The sequence below is a fragment of the Columba livia genome, chromosome 2 (genome assembly GCF_036013475.1).
Source record: "Columba livia isolate bColLiv1 breed racing homer chromosome 2, bColLiv1.pat.W.v2, whole genome shotgun sequence".
Taxonomy (NCBI): domain Eukaryota; kingdom Metazoa; phylum Chordata; class Aves; order Columbiformes; family Columbidae; genus Columba; species Columba livia.
This window is the reverse complement of record NC_088603.1, coordinates 108,443,470-108,461,487: the sequence shown is the minus strand read 5'-3', so window position 1 is coordinate 108,461,487 and position 18,018 is coordinate 108,443,470. Positions and strand designations below refer to the sequence as shown.

Genomic DNA, 18,018 nt, shown 5'->3' with positions numbered 1-18,018 from the left:
AGTTTTATAAGCAGTGCAGCATTGTTAAATTTGAGCAACTTGCAGATGGCTGTGAGGAGGACTCTGATGTATCATTTTCAGGAAATGTTTTGATCAGTTTTGTCTCATTTGATGTCATTTGGTGCTTTTGTAATGACACGCATTGAATCAAATACATTATTATGAGCCAGACAAAAAGTTACCACAACATAAATTGTTCAGCAGTGTCCAGATAGGATGGGGGGAAAAAAATGCCAGAGTTTGGCACTCTCCCTGCCAGCTTACAGCTGAAATGGTGTAACGTAAAAAAGCCTATAAATTTGTAATACCCTTTCCTAAAAGAAGAAAAATCACGCTGTGAAGACATAGACAAATTGCATATCCTACAGAAAATACAAGAATCCACAAAGATTTTTTCATTTGAGAGGGGGAAAAGCTTTTTTCCATTTGTTCACCACATGCATTCCAGCAGGTGACTTTTCTGTTCCCTGGTGAACCGGTCACTGACGTTTAATCAAAAACTTGCACATGTGTTGCCTGGTATGATGGCAGCTGATGCCTTTTTGCTCAAGTCCATATTACTAAGAAGGTGGAGCTAGCTAGCATCAGGAGCTACTTGTGAGCGGCAGGAGCATTCGTGTTCCTTGGGCCACACACAAGTGCCCTCTGAACCTCAGAGGCTTTTCCCTTCTTTTAAAATACATATATAGGTATCAGATCTTTTATCTGAGAAAAGGGAGACTTTCACTTCCATAAGCATTGTATCAAGGTTTGGTAGCTTCCCCATATGCAGGCTAACCCAACAGAACTAACTAAGGTGTAAGGGTTGCATATGCAGAGTGTTGGTCACATTAAGAATTTCTGCCACTTCCTTCTTTTCAGAGCATCCTTCATGACTAAAACTGTGCCTTGTGGGAATGAGCTTCATAAATTTCTGATCTGGGACACAGCTGGTCAGGAACGGGTGAGTTTTACTTTGCAACATGTCGTTGTTATCCTGGTCTCTTTTAATGTGTTGGCGTACTTTTTCTAAACCTTTCATTTTCAGAAGCCTTTGTAAGTATAAATCTACAGAATCTCAAGCATACATGTTCCCATTTTATAGGTGGGGAAAATGAAGAGGCAGGCTGACCATACCACTTACCTAAAAAAAGAAAAATCTTGGTGTGAATTATCAGCCATTTTCCTCCAGACAGCTGAGACAGTGCCCAAGTGGTCTCTAGCTCCCTCTGGTTTCATCAGATTGATATGTGGCAGCTTTTATTGATATTGGAAAGCACTTGACTTCCAGCACCTGGGCTGACAGGTGGTCTGAGCTTAGGTGGTGACTTCAAGGTTGTCCTGAGTAGGGACATTGAATATAGGCATGGGTTGTGTCTACTGTTGTTATTGTGGAAATTAGCACAAGCAACTTGAACGCCTTAGGGTTTTTGTCTTGACTTTTCATGTATGTGAAGTGAATTGCTCAATTTAAGTATTTTTTCCTTTGGCTTTAAAAAAAACCCAACATATGTAACAGAGTTTATGGGCATTAGTTCATATTGACTGTGTGTGAGCATGGTTGGTCATTTGTTTCCTTTAATAGCCTCAATGGCAGTATAATGCAGTAACAGGCTGTACAACTGTAGAGTTCTCTTAATATATGCCCACATTTACCTTAAGAAGTTTGAAAGAAATGGAAAACCCCATGCATATGTCTTAAAATATCTTGAAACATTCTTGTTCCTGTTCATAGAAAAATGTAGCTATGCTCATGTTAGGTTGGAGTAAAATTAGATGCTTATACAGGCTGTAATGTCAGTCCTGATACATTCCACTGTGTTCTCCATACCTTGTTTGTGAATTGTGAGCCATGAAGAGTTTTTACTCTTTAGTGCAGGAAATGCTTGTGCTTATATTTACAACTTGTAGCATGATGTAAAGTGGCCTTGATGAAATCTGTTGACTTTTAGCAATTCAGTATGTTATTTACGATTGGAAAACAGATCTTGAAAAACATATTTGAAGTATTGCATAGTTCTTTCCCTTGAATCCTGTTTGTTTGATTTCTGCATGGTCTGGAAATGATAACTAATTATTGCAAGAGGTAGAAAAGGTTCAGTTTTCTTTCCCATGGTTTGAGTTTCCTTTCTTATTCTCTCTCTCTTCCCTCTGCCGCCCCGCTCTGCTTTTGTTTTGTTTTGTTTTGTTTTTTTTTTTACTTTTGTTCTTTAGCTCACAAAACTCAGTTCTTCATGTTTAGATAGAAGTATTGATCTATTTTCCCATGTAATCTTGAGGCTTTTTTTAAAAAGTAGGTAAATACTAATAAAGTCGTATTTACTGAGCTAAATGATGCCCCATTTGAGGCAGGAAATCTGTGTCTGAGCTCTGACTCTTGGACACAAAATCCATCCTTCCCATCTAGTCCCTTATGTTTCCTCTCAGTTTTTTTAGGGTTGTTCTTTTTCAAACATATGCTTTCCTTGTTTTTTTTTTTTTCTGTGTCCAACAATGATGGGCAGTTCCCATCACAAATTGTTAAATGGCTCAGAATCTATTACAGGTAAGTTATGTTACAGATTTTTGTGTGTAATCAGGAACTGTAACCCCTTTCTGTTTGCACAATGTATTCTCAGGCTTTTATTAGAACTCTTTGGAACTGGGGTGATACAGTAAACGAAGTTGATGGGTGTTTCGTGCTAGCTGCTGAGGCAGACAGTTTTCCTAAGGTGATGTCCAGAGTGTTCCACATCTTTCTCTGCCCTGAAACATCCCAATTTTGCAGCTAAACACATCCTTCTCAACAGCTTATTAACTTTAATGTGTATGTGGGGTTTTGGTTACTTTACCTTGTGTTGCCCCTTCTGATCTACTGTTCAAGAACAAGTGTCTCCCCCTGTTAATTTCTTTCTTGTTGCCCTCTGAACAACAGTGATGACCCAAAGCTTCCAGCCTACCCCAGCCTCTGGGCCTATTGCTCTTTTTTGTAGTGTACTAATAAATGTCTTCCAAGTGGTGTTTCTGCTTTGAGAGCTGTTGTCCTTCCCTCGGTTTTTGCAATTTCTGTTGAGGCTTTATGTTCCCCTGACAAAGTCTGGAAGTTTTGTCAATACCGCTGTTGTCTATACTGCTGATAAAGATGTTGAAGCCTTGGTGCTCTTTCAACATTGTCTTCCTTTGGCTCTGTTCTTCAATCACAGGGCCAAACATAGGACTTGAGTGTGTGTGTGTGTTCTGGATTCGAGGCACTCTGTGCTTCCCCAGCTGTGCCAGCTGTTGCCATGTGTGCTGATGTACAGCCCACCCTGTGCTGCTGCTGCTCCCCATTGCTTCACATCAGAAGAGCCTGGGGTGAGATTTAGCTGAAGCCTTACATATGCCCTGAAAATTAAGTTCAAACCTAAAACCATGGTAGAGCAGGCAGGTGGAACAGCAGCTGCACTTCTGTGTTCCTCATTCATGAGTTTCTCCATTTTCATGAGTTTTCTCCTCTTTTTTTCTTGAGTTTCTCTTGACACCAGAGTGGGAAACTGCCAGCTTGGAGAGCGTAAAGAAACTACTCTTAAATATCTTAGTCACAGGCCCTTATTGAAGCAAAACCCTGTGAGAACCAGCGTACCTCCTGGCCGCCTTCAGTCAGCTGTGAGAAACTGGAAATTCCTGTGGCTGCTTCTGACAGGGAGCTGCGTCCTGGGTGCTCACTCAGCCCCCTCTTGAGGCGTTAAATCAACTTTCAGGTAGCCACTTGTAACATTGCAAGCCTTTGGAAATGCTGGTTAGTGTTGGGCTTAAAAGCTGGTAGGAAACACCTAAGTTAATTGAAGAACCTTAATACCCAGGTCAGACAGCATGGAGAACAGATAACTTCTGATTCATATGGATAATGGATATAATATTTTATTTATTTCATGTAAGGAAACTTGCAATTGTAGGTGGAGTAGAGATGGAACCAGAATTGCCATTTTGGGGGAAATACAAGCCAACATCACTTCTGCAGAATGACAATAATGCAGCAGAAAATGAAGATCAAAAGCATTTTCATTGTAGTCTTAGTGGGAGCCAGTGCTCAGCGTGCTTCATGAAGGAGACCCTGGGGAGAGGTACCTGTGTCTCCAGCAGCTCTCGCTGTGGCAAATTCACGTTGTACTTCCTTACAAAAGGACAGTGCTTCTTAATCCTTTAACCTTGTTTTTCCTTTTCCCTTTTTGTGAGGTAGGGAAAACCTTAAACTGGCAGCACACTTAATAAAATCCCCCTACTTTTCTGTGCCTAAGTACTGGTCTCTGCAGACCCGGTGTCATTGCGTTTGTGTGCTATCAGACAAGCTGTTCCTCAAAGTCGCTTTCCCTCCACCCCACTGTTTTCCCAATATAACTTTTTTCCCTTGTCCCAGTTTTCCCCCCATCAGATTTAAATTGTTGCTGTGGACTTCAGGATTTAAATGCAGACAATTATGTTATTGTTAACAAAGATTGCCTCCCCTAAGAAGAGTCTCTTCACAAGTTAGTTAACGATGTTTTTATTAGTATATAGTTTGGTTCATGGTGCCCTAAGTAGCTTCTAATTACAATGCTTTCTCTGAATACCTTGGGTGGCTGCCAGCTTTCCATTTTGCCAGCTGAGAAATATTGTAGCAAATAGTTGGGGAGCCTGAGGGCCGTGTTTCTAGGGCAGGAAAATTTATCTCTGTCCTTTTTAAATTTACTGTGGTGAACTCCAGGATTTTTAACTTTGTTTAATAGAAGGAGCTTCAATTTCTTGAGGCCAATTTAAACCTTGATGGGCATTACCTTGAGTTGTGGGTGTTTTTTTTGGTTTGTTTGTTTAAACTGCTCAATTTCCAGGAAAACGCTGACTGATATTGACAGCACTTTATAGCCCTCTCTTTTCTGAGTGACAGTAGTCATCCTGGTGATTCAGAGACAGTGTCATAAGGTAGGGGTGAAAATGCTCCTTGAGAGGAGAACTTGCCCTTGCTGCAGTCTCGCCTGGGACGTTTCCACTAAGCTGAGCAACCTTATCACTGAGCTTATGGATGCTTCCACCGAAACCAGACTATCCTGGTAGGAGTTAACACCTACTGTCAATGACTTAAATTACTTCTGCAGTCAAGATGTGGCCTGGATCTTGCTCTACAGGTGGTTTTGTGCATATGGTGTAAGGACTTCCCTACAGCGAGGTACTGCTTGCAGGCTGTAAAGGACAGTGGTGATTTGGTAGTGTGTGCATTTGTGAGACCGCAAGTGGCATTGGAGCTAGCAGTGAATATGTTATTTTTACTATTTTTAGAGTGAAGTTAAACCGTGATAAATCATTTAAGAGATGCATGTGCATGTGTTTTTTTTCTTAAGCATCAACAAACTTGTAGTGTGTGTAGCTTGACGGTGAGCTGTGGTTTAGGTGTAGTGTTATTTGCATCCTTTGTTTAATGATTGTGAACTTCAGAAGGGCTAAGCACAGGTCATGTCTGTGATGTTGCAAAAGTTTGTTTTCTGCCTGTTTAAAATACCTTCAAAAGATTATCCTGAAATGTTGGAATTTTTCCCTCTTCACTTGAATTCTTACACGTTTGAGAAAAATGCTCTTTCTTAGATACATATATCTTCTTCAGTTTAACTAGCAAAAATACCTGCGGGCCAGAGACAGATCTTTCCTGATTTATTCAGCTTGTGAATCCTGAGAACTGGGATCTCAGCCTTCAATCATGGAGGGAAAACTACTCAAGGTTCTAAAATGCTAAATGGTATCTGATAGTGGCTTTCATGCGTAACATTTTTCCATTTGCTCATTGCCAGCTGAGAATGTCAGGAATTTTGTATCCCTCCTTGCACTACTTCTTGTGTGAGAAGCTTATGTTTCAGGATAATCTGCTTGACACTTCTGGTTTTTGCCTTTGCTTCTCTCCACACCTCAGATTTTCTGTTAGTTGGTAGACGCTGCCTTGAAGGTGAGAGAAATGGGGCGTTTAAATGCCCAGACTCGGGCAAGTAGAGAAGTAGGTATTATTCATAGAATCATCAAATCATACAATAGTTTGGCTCGGAAGGGACCTTCAAAGGTCATCTAGTCCAACCTCCTTGCAGTGAACAGGGGTATCTTCAATTAGATCAGGTTGCTCAGAGCCTTATGCACTAAAGCCTTGAACGTCTCCAGAGATGGGGGATCTACCACCTCTCTGGGCAACCTGTGCTAGTATTTTACCAGCCTCATTGTAAAAAATTCCTTTCTCATGTCTAACCCAAATCTCCCCTCATTCATAGTGCATGGGCTGCTTCAGTGAGCTCATCCAATGCAGATGCAGTGGTGGCAACCTCTGACTTTTCCCATGTAGGTGCTTACCTGATCCATGGAGGCAGTTAAGGTGGCTCTCCTAAAGAGGCTGGTAGTAATGTGTTTCTTGCACTGGTCTGCAATGCTCTTCACCACAAGAACCCCTCAGCACTTGGGGTTGTAGCAAAAGAGGTCAAAGCTTGAGGAGGAATGTGCTTCAGGTGGGTTTGGGGACAGGACTGAAGTGGTTTGTGGGGGTGATGTGGCAGTAAGGGCTGAGGGCAGGAGAAACAGGGCACCCAGAATCACCTGCAGAGGGACTGGGAGTGTGCTGCTGAGTGAGAGGACAGAGGGACATGAAGGTCCTAGTCTAGAAATGTGTGTGTGTGTGTGACAGGAAGGGGAAGGAGGTTGCAGATCTCTGTCACTACTTGCACACATAAGCAGCTAGCAGAGAGCCAGAAGCTGTGGCTGTCCTTACCATTAATGGCACCCAGATAAAGAAAGGGTAAGGATCTCTGCCCTTGAGAGGAGCCAAGTGGTTTGGTCTTGGCTGCTCAGGTGCAATGTACATAGTCAGAGAAGAGCTTCTTAAGAATGGGACTGAAATCTAGTCAAATGATTGCGGCTGCCAGAAAGCAGATCTTGCACTGCTATGCACCTGCAGGTTCTTGAAAAGGCACCGTATGGAAAAATCTTAGCTGAATTCAGCCCTTGATGTGAGAAGGTGCATAACACTTGCTGAGCATTGGTCTGGTTCTGCTTGCTCTGTGCATACTTACCCTTCCCAGACGTTCTTATAGGCAGCATTATAATCCTTTCGCAGCAAGAACAAATTATGCTCTTTACAGTCTAGCATAGTAAAAGCAACCCAGTAGAGGGGCTGTGGCCATTTTTTTGGTCTTTTTTATTTTTTGTTTTGTTTTTGGTTTTTTCCTCTTGGCTCTGCAGTTTGGAAGAGACAGCCCTGCTGTGGCAGTAGGCCAGTGCTGGGGTGTAGCACTACAGGATGGTGCAAAGAGCTGCAGGCATGAATTAGTGTTCCCTGGTGTGCCTGGCAGATTGAACGAATCCAGACTGTCTTCAGCAGCATTTAACAGCCTCTATATAAATAGGCAGGAATTGTAGGTTTTTATTTCCGTATTTATTTGGCCTCTGCTTTGCTTTCTAAACCAGTATTACATCAGACGTGGTTAAGAGACTTTCACTGCCACAGCTTGGGTGTGATTTATGTTGTGTTCCCTTGAATTTGTTTTTCTCTTCTGAACATTGTGATATGGCTACTGTGGGTTTTTTCTTCCCCATTCTGTACTGTTAGTACAGAGGAAATGTGAAAAGCATTACCTATGACCAAATATACCCCTCCATGAAACAGAAAGCAAAATGTTGGAGAGATTTTAAATTGGTGGTATATTCCTTAATGGCTGGTTGGTTCCATTTTTCTGCCGCTTGCAAGGGCAAAGCTTCTGTTTACTTCAGTGAGTTGGCCAGATCAGGGGTTGCAGAATCCCAAAATGCTCTTGGAATCAAAGAGAACAATTCTGGTTATGCTGAGCTTGCATTTGCACCACTTAGGACTGAATTTTTCCTCTATGCTTCAGGGCTGTGCAGCTGCAAAGGATGGGCAGCTTTCATTTGGATCCTGAGAGAAAAAGAGGACCTGCTTTCAGAGGAAATTTCATAAGCCACATGTGGCCTCACTTCTTCCTTTGTGGCAGAGAAGATGAACCACAAGTACAAAGTGGACATGTTGGTAGAGGAGCAGGAGTACGAAGGTGGTCTGCACCTGGTTAGCATTGCACCAGTCCTTTTGTGACTCTGTAGGTATATAGGACATGGTGTGGCGTGCTCTGAGGAAGAGAGCCTTAAAAGTCTTCATGAAGCTACACAAGTCATTAATTTTGTTTTTTTGTCATATCTTTGGTAAAATAAGTTTCCTATTTGTATTTTGAATGACCCCTTTGGCCTGGCTGTTGCTGTTGAATTGGAAAATGTGCCCCTACAACTTAACTATTGCATTGTATGGGTTAATGGCCTCAGCCTCACAATTTATTATCAACGCCAGAAAAGCAGAACAGGTTCATGAGTGGTGAAAGTGAGTCAGTATCTGCAAATAGGCGAACTTTTTGTGGATGCTGAATGGGAGGGACAGGACTGAAAGCAGGTTGTAGTATGGAGGGTGTCTGTCTCACAAGTAACAAGCAACAGGATGAGAGGAGATGGCCTCAGGTTGTACTGGAGAAGGTTCAGATTGGATATTAGGAAAAATTTCTTCACCTGAAGGGTTGTAAAGCACTGGAACTGGCTGCCCAGGGAAGCAGTTGAGTCACCATCCCTGGAGGTGTTTAAAAGGCGTGTAGATGTGGCACTTAGAGACATGGTTTAGAGGTGGACTTGGCAGTACTAAGTAACGGCTGGACTTGATGATCTTAAAGGTATTTTTCAACTAAAATGATTCTATGACTTCTAATTTTCCACAGTAGGTGAGCTGTTAATGACAATTCACTTGTGATACAAAGATGGAAGGTTTTCCCAGTGACTAGAAGGACATGGTGGAAGATGGTAGAATAAAAGAAGGAAATGGTGGGGATGAAAATCAGTAGTATAAGTAGCAAGTCCTTGTACCTTTAGACTCCCAACAAAAGTGTATGCTGTGAAGTTTTAAGTGATTTTTTTTTTTTTTTTTTAGCTGAGAAGGAAAGCCAACTGTGACTGTATTTACTGGTTAAAGGATGATCTTGTGTGTATGATGCAGCTGTGAGAAATGTGTTAGATGTTAGGGAAAGTGCAGTTAATGCTGTTTCATGTCTAGAGTGCTGCATGCAAACCTGGTCGCCTGCAGTCAGGAAAGAGGAACTGAAGCTGGACAGGGTGCAGGGAAAGGCAATTAGACCCTGCCTTCTCCTTGCTACCTTATCTTCAGTCTGGAAGAGCCTGGTTTACCAGACTGGCAAAGTTAAGACTGAAAGACTGCTCTATATTCATATTTCAGCTCAAAGCAAGCATTGATGCTTGAATTTTAGTAGCTGAGGGTGCAATTAAGTTACAAATAATTCAGTCATTAGGAATTCAGAACTGTATTAACTGTCAAATTAATGTGATCCCTGTAGGAGTTGCATGGAAAAAAATGGGTGATTTTAGGCTGGACCTTGATAAGCTTTTGAAATGGGTTAGTTGTGTGGTTACTCGTGATGCTTGGAGCTGACAGATGGTTGGTTGGGGTCTTTATTTCCCTGTTTGCCCAAGGTGATGTGAGGTGCTGCAGGCTGCAGGTAGAGGTGACATCTGCCAGAGCTCCATGCTTGGTTTTGGGTTACGGAGGGACCAGCATCCTTGGCAAGGTGGGCTTGTGACCTGGGTGTCCCTGTGGCAGAGCCCTGGGGGTGGCCGCCTGAGGGCTTTGGGTGGCCCTTCTGGAGAAGCAGAGCTGTCCTCATGCCCAATCTCAAGCTGCTCCTGTTTCAGCTCATTTTCCTGGAAATTACTGGGTACAGAAATACTGAGCTATAAAATTGAGGTTATAGACGTGGTAATTTATAACGCAGAAGGTAGTCCTGTGCGATTTAATTTTGTGAGCTGCTTTTTTGTGTGTCGCTTGTTTTGGGCGTCTGTCCCACATTTGGTCCTTGGCAGATGAAAAATGTGCACATTAGTATTTTGTATCCCTTTAATTAATTTTGCATGACTCTCTTTTTCCAGGTAATTAGGCCAGGAAAAGGTTCAAGAGGAGTTTGGTTTTGGGCACTGATTTAAAAGAAAAAAAAAGGCATCAACTAAACATAATTATATGCATAATATTTTTACTAGTATGTTTGTGATATTGGAAAATCCATGCTCATAAACCACCTTTTTAAAGAGTCTGTTATTAGATCATGGAACTTAGTTAGAGTTTTTCAACCCCTCTTGATACATTCATTGTTGCAAAGAGTCTTCTTCTGTTTTCTTGTGGACAATAGTGATTTCTTATGACTGGAACATAGTGTATCATCATGTTTGTTTATTAGACTGTACAGAAGAATGACAAAGGAGCTTTAATTTTGGTTTTATTTGATATTCTGTACTGCGGTAACTGACAGTAGTTATTACAAGTGTACTTTCAATTGTTCCTAAACAATTTCGAAGTACTTCTTTTTCCTCATAGACCATAGGAAATTGCATTAAGATGCATTGTAATCTCACTTTGGTAATTTTGTCCAATGTAAAATATGAAATCTTGAGTGTCAGGTTTATCCAAACAGGAATATAAACTTAGATGGCGGATGAAATCTATCACTTGACATTTCAAAAAAAAATAATCCTGAAGCTACATACCCAAATATGTTTGAAGTATTTTCTCCCTTTAAAATGCCTTATAGCTGAAATATTACTATAGAATCATGAAATAAGAAGTAACTGTTTTTTCAGCTGAGTAAGTAAATATTAATAGATTTTCAGCAGAGTAGGGAGGTCATACTTGCTTGTTAACAACAACTACTGAACCTGAGTGCCTTTCAGAGGCTGTTTTCTTTCCAAGCCTAGCTTGCTGTGATCTTGCCCTCCCTCTTTCCAAGCTTGTGAGGAATCAGAATATTTAAGTAGATTATTTTGTCTTAAATAGCAGAGGAACTGCATTCCTCCTGCATGCTACGCCTCTGGTCACCACTTTTTATGTTTCTTGACACAAGGAGCAGGTCATGCATAGTTTGATGTAGTTTGGTGTTTCTGTTACTAAAAAGCAACATGCTGTTGAAGTGATTAATTAATAGCCCCAAATGTTTCAAATGAAGTTTTCTTTGTTTCTGCATTTTACCTGCACTGATTTAGAAGGTTTATTGATTTCGTTGTAGGAAAAAAAAGAGTCAAACTGACAGTGGCAGTAGACTGTACCAGCAGAGATGTGCATGGGGTTGTTCTGCAGGCGCAGACCTATTTGAATATCAAATCAACCAATGTGAATCTGGCTTCTAGTGGACTCGTCCTTCCTCCTTTTATTCCAGCCATGCTTCCCCACCCCTTCCTTTTGGCCAAGCTTGGTGCATATCTGATGCACAAGCTGGTTTAGGAATCCCGCTAAAAATCAATCCTACCCAAAAAATGGTAGTTAGCATCCTGGTTCCATTTAAATATACTTGTCTGGGATCCAGTGAAAGAGGTCTGCTTTTCTGTTTACTCTTTTTTTTTTTTTTTAATTAGTATTTTTATTTTTACTTTCTGACCCTAACACTGGCAATATTCTTCAGTAAAACAGCTATTATGGTAAGTGTTCTTGTCACCTGGTCAAAAGAAAAGGGAGAGAAATTCCCAAGATGTCATACAGCATTTCAGTGTGCTTTCTGGGCCAGTGTTAGAGGAATTTGAGGCATGTGAGTTGACCTGCATGGTTCCTGTGAAATGTGATTACTGTTATCTGAGAGCTCTTTGTAAATTCATGAATGCCTCATAATCTAGATGAAAACCAAATCAGCGTGTGTGATGGGTATGTAGTTTTTTTTCTGGGAGTTTACAAACTGGGAGGGATGTGCATACACCATGAAAGATCAGATCTACCCTCCACAGATAAGGTCCCTGATTTCTAGGGTACTTTAACAACAACACACTGTAAATTTCTGTCATCATATGGAACCCTAGAAATTCTGGAAAGCATTTATTGCATTAAACATGCAAGTAATAAAGCCACACACTAAAAGCCTGGAAGACACGCGTCTACCCAACTCCCTCAGGATCCTGGCTGATCCCTTTTCTTCAGACCTTACTTCTCTAATGAATGCTCTTTCTTTTCTCATCCTCCTTCCTGCTGTTTTCTCCTATTAATGAGCTTTCCCACCTGCCTTGCTCCCTTGACCATCTGTCGCTGCTGCTGTGCATCCTTACTGTTCTAAGAAAAAGCACCAGTCTTGAGCTGGAGTGTATGATCTGTGATAAACAGCTTACAAAACAGCAAATGAACCAATATTACAAATAACTCACTTTACACATCACATGTGAATCAGTACAACATATGGAGGCTGCTAGGTCTAAATACTCAGTCTTTAAGTATGGTTCTGAGAAAAACGGCATCATCCAGTAAATCTGCAGAAGTTTGCGATGTAACACATGGATCTGTGCATGTTCACTGGGCAGTGAGATTCGTACCCTGCCCTCATAATGTATTTTATTTAGAAGCAGACCTCAGTTATTTGCTTCAGATGACTTTTTTACAGATGACTATTTTACAGATGACTTTACAAATAAAAAATTGTAAAATGACTGTGTGAGTGCCACAAGACTAATTGTATTTTCTGAGAAAGATTATTTTTTTGTTTGCATAAGACTAAGTTCAGTTGAATCAGCAGAAAGGCTTTTTGACTTCCTTTCTCTGCGTAATTATAAACCGAATTCTAAATCAGCTCCTTAGTCATGGTAAATTATGAAAATTATGCTGTTCATTAGCAAGCTATTGTTATAATAAACATTTTTTTTTGTTATTTCGTAAAGAATGTTTCCATTGAAACAAAAAGCTGAAGAGTAGCTTAAAGTGCAAGAACCCATGTTTCTAAAAATATCTGTCATAGTATAGGATAACTAAACATGACAGGTGTTCAGAGTTTTCTGACAAGTTAAGTGCATACAAGTGATTTGCATTGTTTTATAAAAATTGAACCAAAGCTGAATCCGGTCTGTTATGTCTACAAGGCAAAACATCACTGTTTGCTAGGGGAAGGGATGTATGTGCGGTCAGGTTAGGTAGGCCTCCAAGTACAGGTGATCTTCACATCAAAACTTGTCCTCAGAGTCCATGCCCTGTAATGGAAAAGACACATTGAGCCAGTGAGTGCAGATGGAGTAAATCCAGCAGGATGAAGCACGGCAGGAGATAGGGGAGCTCTGCTTCCTTGGGATTTAAGGGAAATTAGAGATGGGCAGCTACCAAGTGTGTCTGTTCTCTATGAAATGAAAGAAAGGCAGTGGTCTTGCCATGGCAAGTCTTTGTGACCTGACAAAGTATGATAATTCTGAATTATTAATTATTTCTTTTTTTTGGGGGGGGGGGTGTTTTAACAGTTTCATTCCTTGGCTCCCATGTACTACAGAGGTTCAGCAGCAGCTGTGATAGTTTATGATATCACCAAGCAGGTAAGACCTTCTGTATGCTTTTCACCTGTGTTAACTCCTTTGCTTGGGCCAGAGTAAAATTCAAAGCTACAGAAGTATTTATGTGTTAATTCTTGTTCACATCAGTGGGGTTCATATGCTTCAGTAATTTGGGTATATTTGCATGGAGGTGTTCCAACTGCCTTAAAAACCTACATGTGAAGTCCGCCTTCTGTGTTGTTGTCCAGATAAAATGTTGGAGGCTGCATTTTGTAGAAGTTCCTTTGGCTTTCCTCTCACTAAGTAGCCAGGATGATATCATCCTGCAGTGGGCCCTCCCATCACTGCCTGTGTTCTCTGTATGTATTGAATTTTTAGTACAAAAAGGAGCTAGCTGCTTCATCAAATGAACAGAAATTAGGTTGTTTGTATATTACTGATTTAAAAATTAATTATTTTAACTAAGCATATCATCTCATGTTTGTATTGTAGGGCTCAAGTCTTAACTTTGAAACCAGCAGTGAAAGAATAAGTCTCTGACTTTTGTCTCAACATTATTCATTTGGAATGAAAATTGTGTTTTCAGATCCTAAACAGCTCTTGCTGGTTTATCAGGCAGAGGGGGTTCTAGCTGAATGCTTTTTCCACTGCTTTTGAAAGAAACCCCTGCTGATAAAGCTGAGTTAGAGGTAGTGTTCATGGATGGATGGTCATGACAATTCACTTGCATTTTATTCCTTTTCTGCCAATTGAATTATTTACTATGAGGTTGAGAGGGCTGAAGTGATTCTCCAGTGCATTAGTGTAATGATCTGTGGCTGATGATGGTGGCCACTGTTGCACAAAGAGGTACTGTTCTCCTTTGCTAATTTGCCAAGAAAAGATGAGGAAGAGTGAATCCTGCTGGACTGATACTTACTTTTAATTTAAATGTCTTACAGTTGATCTTGTAATGCATTGTAAGAATCAAATTTTGTTTCGCCAGCCTTTTTCCAAGTTTATATGGAACAGCTCACAGAATAAAGAGGGCAAAATAAGAGAGGAAGATCAATGTGTATTTCTCTTTCTGATGCTTAATATTCAGTGTTCACCGTTAAAGTAGAATGGACAATTTTTCCCAATTGACAGATAGTGCTCTCCCTTCATTGGTACTGATACAGCCATTGCTGATTTAGACACAACTCTCGCCCATTTCTGAAGGGGAAAAATGATTTATTATATATTTGGGAGCTCACTTTGAGTTTTAATAGTATTTTAAACCATACATTGTAATTACAACCTCTAGGAACAAAAGTGATTTTGATGCTATTAGTTCATTAGCATAAAGAAACAGAAAATTTGCTATTAAAAAGTAGGTAGCATCAGTAAGTTTGAAAGAGCAGCGGATGTTGTCAGCCTTGACTTCAGCAAGACTTTTGACACTGTTTCTCACAACCTCCTCATAGGCAAGCTCAAGAAGTGCAGGCTGGATGAATATGTGGTGAGATGGGTCATGAACTGGCTGGAGGGCAGAGGTCAGAGGGCTGTGATCAATGCTGCAGTCTGGCTGGAAGGCTGTAGTTAGTGGGATTCCCCAGGAGTCAGTGTTAGGTCCAGTCCTGTTCAACCTGTTCATCAATGACCTGGATGAAGAGACTGAGTGCACCCTCAGCAAGTTTGCTGATGATACCAAACTGGGAGGAAGGGCCGACACACCTGAAGGCTGTGCTGCTGTTCAGCGAGACCTGGATGGGCTGGAGGACTGGGCAGAGAAGAACCTAATGAAGTTCAACAAGGGCAAGTGTAGGGTCCTGCACCTGGAGAGGAATAACCCCAGGTACCAGTACAGGTTAGGGGCAGACCTGCTGGAAAGCAGCACTGCAGAGGACTTGGGAGTTCTGGTTGACAACAGGTTGGCCAAGAAGGTCAACAGTATGCTGGGGTGCATTAAGAAGAGTGTGACCAGCAGATTGAGGGAGGTTCTTCTCAAACTCTACTTCACCCTGATGAGGCCACCTCTGAAGTACTGCGTCCAGTTCTGGGCTCCCCACAGAATCACAGAATGTTAGGGATCAGTCTCCGGAGAAGGAGACTCCACAACCCCCCTGGGCAGCCTGTTCCAGTGTTCTGTCACCCTCACTGAGAAGAAGTTTCTTTTCAAATTTAAATGGAACCTCCTGTGTTCCAGTTTATACCCATTTCCCTGTCTTATCATTTGTTGTCACCGAGAAGAGCCTGGCTCCATCCTCGTGGCACTCACCCTTTCTGTATTTATAAACATTAATAAGGTCACCCCTCAGTTTCCTCCAAGCTAAAGAGACCCAGCTCCCTCAGCCTTTCCTCATAAGGGAGATGCTCCACTCCCTTACTCATCTTTGTTGCCCTGCTCTGGACTCTCTCCAGCAGTTCCCTGTCCTTCTTGAAATGAGGGGCCCAGAACTGGACACAATATTCCAGGTGTGGTCTCACCAGGGCAGAGTAGAGGGGGAGGAGAACCTCTCTCGACTTACTAACCACCCCCCTTCTAATGCACCCCAAAATGCCATTGGCCTTCTTGGCCACAAGGGCACAGTGCTGGCTCATGGTCATCCTGCTGTCCACCAAGACCCCCAGGTCCCTTTCCCCTACACTGCTCTCCAACAGTTCATTCCCCAGCTTATACTGGAACCTGGGGTTGTTCCTGCCCAGATGCAGGACTCTACACTTGCCCTTGTTATATTTAATTAAATTTTTCCCTGCCTAGCTCTCCAGCCTGTCCAGGTCATGCTGGATGGCAGCACAGCCTTCTGGCATGTCAGCCACTCCTCCCAGCTTAGTGTCGTCAGCAAACTTGCTGATAGTACACTCTATTCCCTCATCCAAGTCATTGATGACTGTATTGAATAATACTGGTCGCAGTACTGACCCTTGAGTCACTCCACTATATACAGACCTCCAACTAGACTCTGCCCCATTGACCACGACTCTCTGGCTTCTTTCCTTCAGCCAGTTCGCAGTCCACCTCACTACCCAATCATCCATAGCACACTTCCTCAGTTTAGCAGCAAGGATGCTGTGGGAGACAGTGTCAAATGCTTTACTGAAGTCAAGTTTAAGGACAAGGAATTACTGGAGGGAGTGCAGTGGTGGGCCACAGAGATGGTAAGGGGCCTAGAGCACCTTTGTTATGAAGAGAGACTGAGAGAGCTGGAGAAGAGAAGGCTGAGAGGAGATCTCATCAATGTTTATAAATATCTCAAGGGTGGATGTCAAGAGGATGGGACCAGACTCCTTTCAGTGGTGTCCAAGGATAGGATGAGGGGCAACAGGCACAGACTGAAGCACAGGAGGTTCTGTCTGAATATGAGGAGAAACTACTTTACCCTGGGAGTGCCAGAGCACTGGACCAGGCTGCCCAGAGAGGCTGTGGAGTCTCCATCTCTGGAGACATTCAAGACCCTCCTGGACACATTCCTGTGCAATCTGGTCTGGGTGAACCTGCTTCAGCAGGTGGGTTGGACTGGATGATCTCCAGAGGTGCCTTCCAACCCCAAACATTCTGTGATTCCGTGAATTTTGTACTTCGATGGAAAAAGCCAAGTGAATTGTCACCTGTTTCTTTGGTTTCATAATGATTTAAATTGAGGTTTACTAGGTCACAGATTCAGAAATGCTGGCATGAGGGGGCCACTGAAACCTCTCTTGGATGTTACTGAAAAATATGAATCATGATTAAGATAGTAATCCACCAGGCAGAAGATGAAATTAGACAAATGAAGCTCACTTCAAAAGTTAAGGAAATTAACTACTAAGCAAATTTAAAAGAGCTCTGGTAGATTCTTAATCGCTGGAAATGTTAGGAAAAACATTTAGTGCAACTTTGGGAAGTGGCCAAGGGGGAGGCATCCAAGTTTAAGCAAGAATTAATTTGAGGAAGTCTTATGACATAAGGTTTGAAAAGCAGATTACATAAAACAGCCATCTTCTGGTCTTGTGATCCATAAAATTATTATTGCGTTAATACTGTCAGAGCTGTGTTCCTCTAACTTCAGAAGAATAAACAAATACATCAACAGAGATGAGGCTGTTATCTTGTTATTTCTCCAACTTAGGATTCATTTCATACTTTGAAGAAATGGGTGAAAGAACTAAAAGAACATGGTCCTGAAAACATTGTAATGGCCATCGCTGGAAACAAATGTGATCTTTCTGATATCAGGTAATACATTCATTTTTGTTGTTGCTTTGATTGCAGTAACTATACTGTTTTATCCCGTCGGGTAACCAGTTTGTTGTTCTAGTAGTATATCATTTTGGTCAGCTGTATTGAGTCTTCCCCAATGTACAACCACACCAGCAGCAGCACAACTTGAATTATGTGCTTTTTTTTTTTCTTTTAAGCTGTTTTACTGCCCTTCCTATGTATGTGTACAATCTACACCCTTTAGCTGCTGAATCGTTGGGAATGGAAAAGTATTCTTTTTTTTTTTTCCTTCTATTCATGTTAAAAGGTGCAGAATGTATTAAGCGATGAGCAAAACCAGCAGTGTAGAGCTAGACGGGTGGGCCTGAGGTAGAAAAATGTTGTTCACAGAGCAGCTTTGAGAACTTACTGCACTTTGCAACAACCGAAACTGTCCCATAATACTGAATGTAGAAAGTGTATTTTTGTTGTTTTTAGGAGCATAACTTCGAGTAAAACCTGTGTCACCTTTGTGAAGCAAAGAACCTTCTGAGTAAAAGAGGGAAAGTTTGAATCTGCCCTCCTGCAGAATAGTC

At 41.7% G+C, this 18,018-nt stretch overlaps 1 protein-coding gene across 2 annotated transcripts in view; it reads left to right on the top strand.

Moving 5' to 3' along the window:
• RAB31 (RAB31, member RAS oncogene family) overlaps positions 1-18,018 on the top strand; it is a 69,360-nt gene that overhangs the window by 30,918 nt on the left and 20,424 nt on the right. For both annotated transcript variants that reach the window (XM_065053133.1, XM_065053132.1), the window contains exons 3-5: positions 862-943; positions 13,252-13,323; positions 17,352-17,458. In XM_065053133.1, coding sequence (XP_064909205.1) covers positions 862-943; positions 13,252-13,323; positions 17,352-17,458 — 261 coding nt within the window. The remainder of the gene's footprint in view (positions 1-861; positions 944-13,251; positions 13,324-17,351; positions 17,459-18,018) is intronic.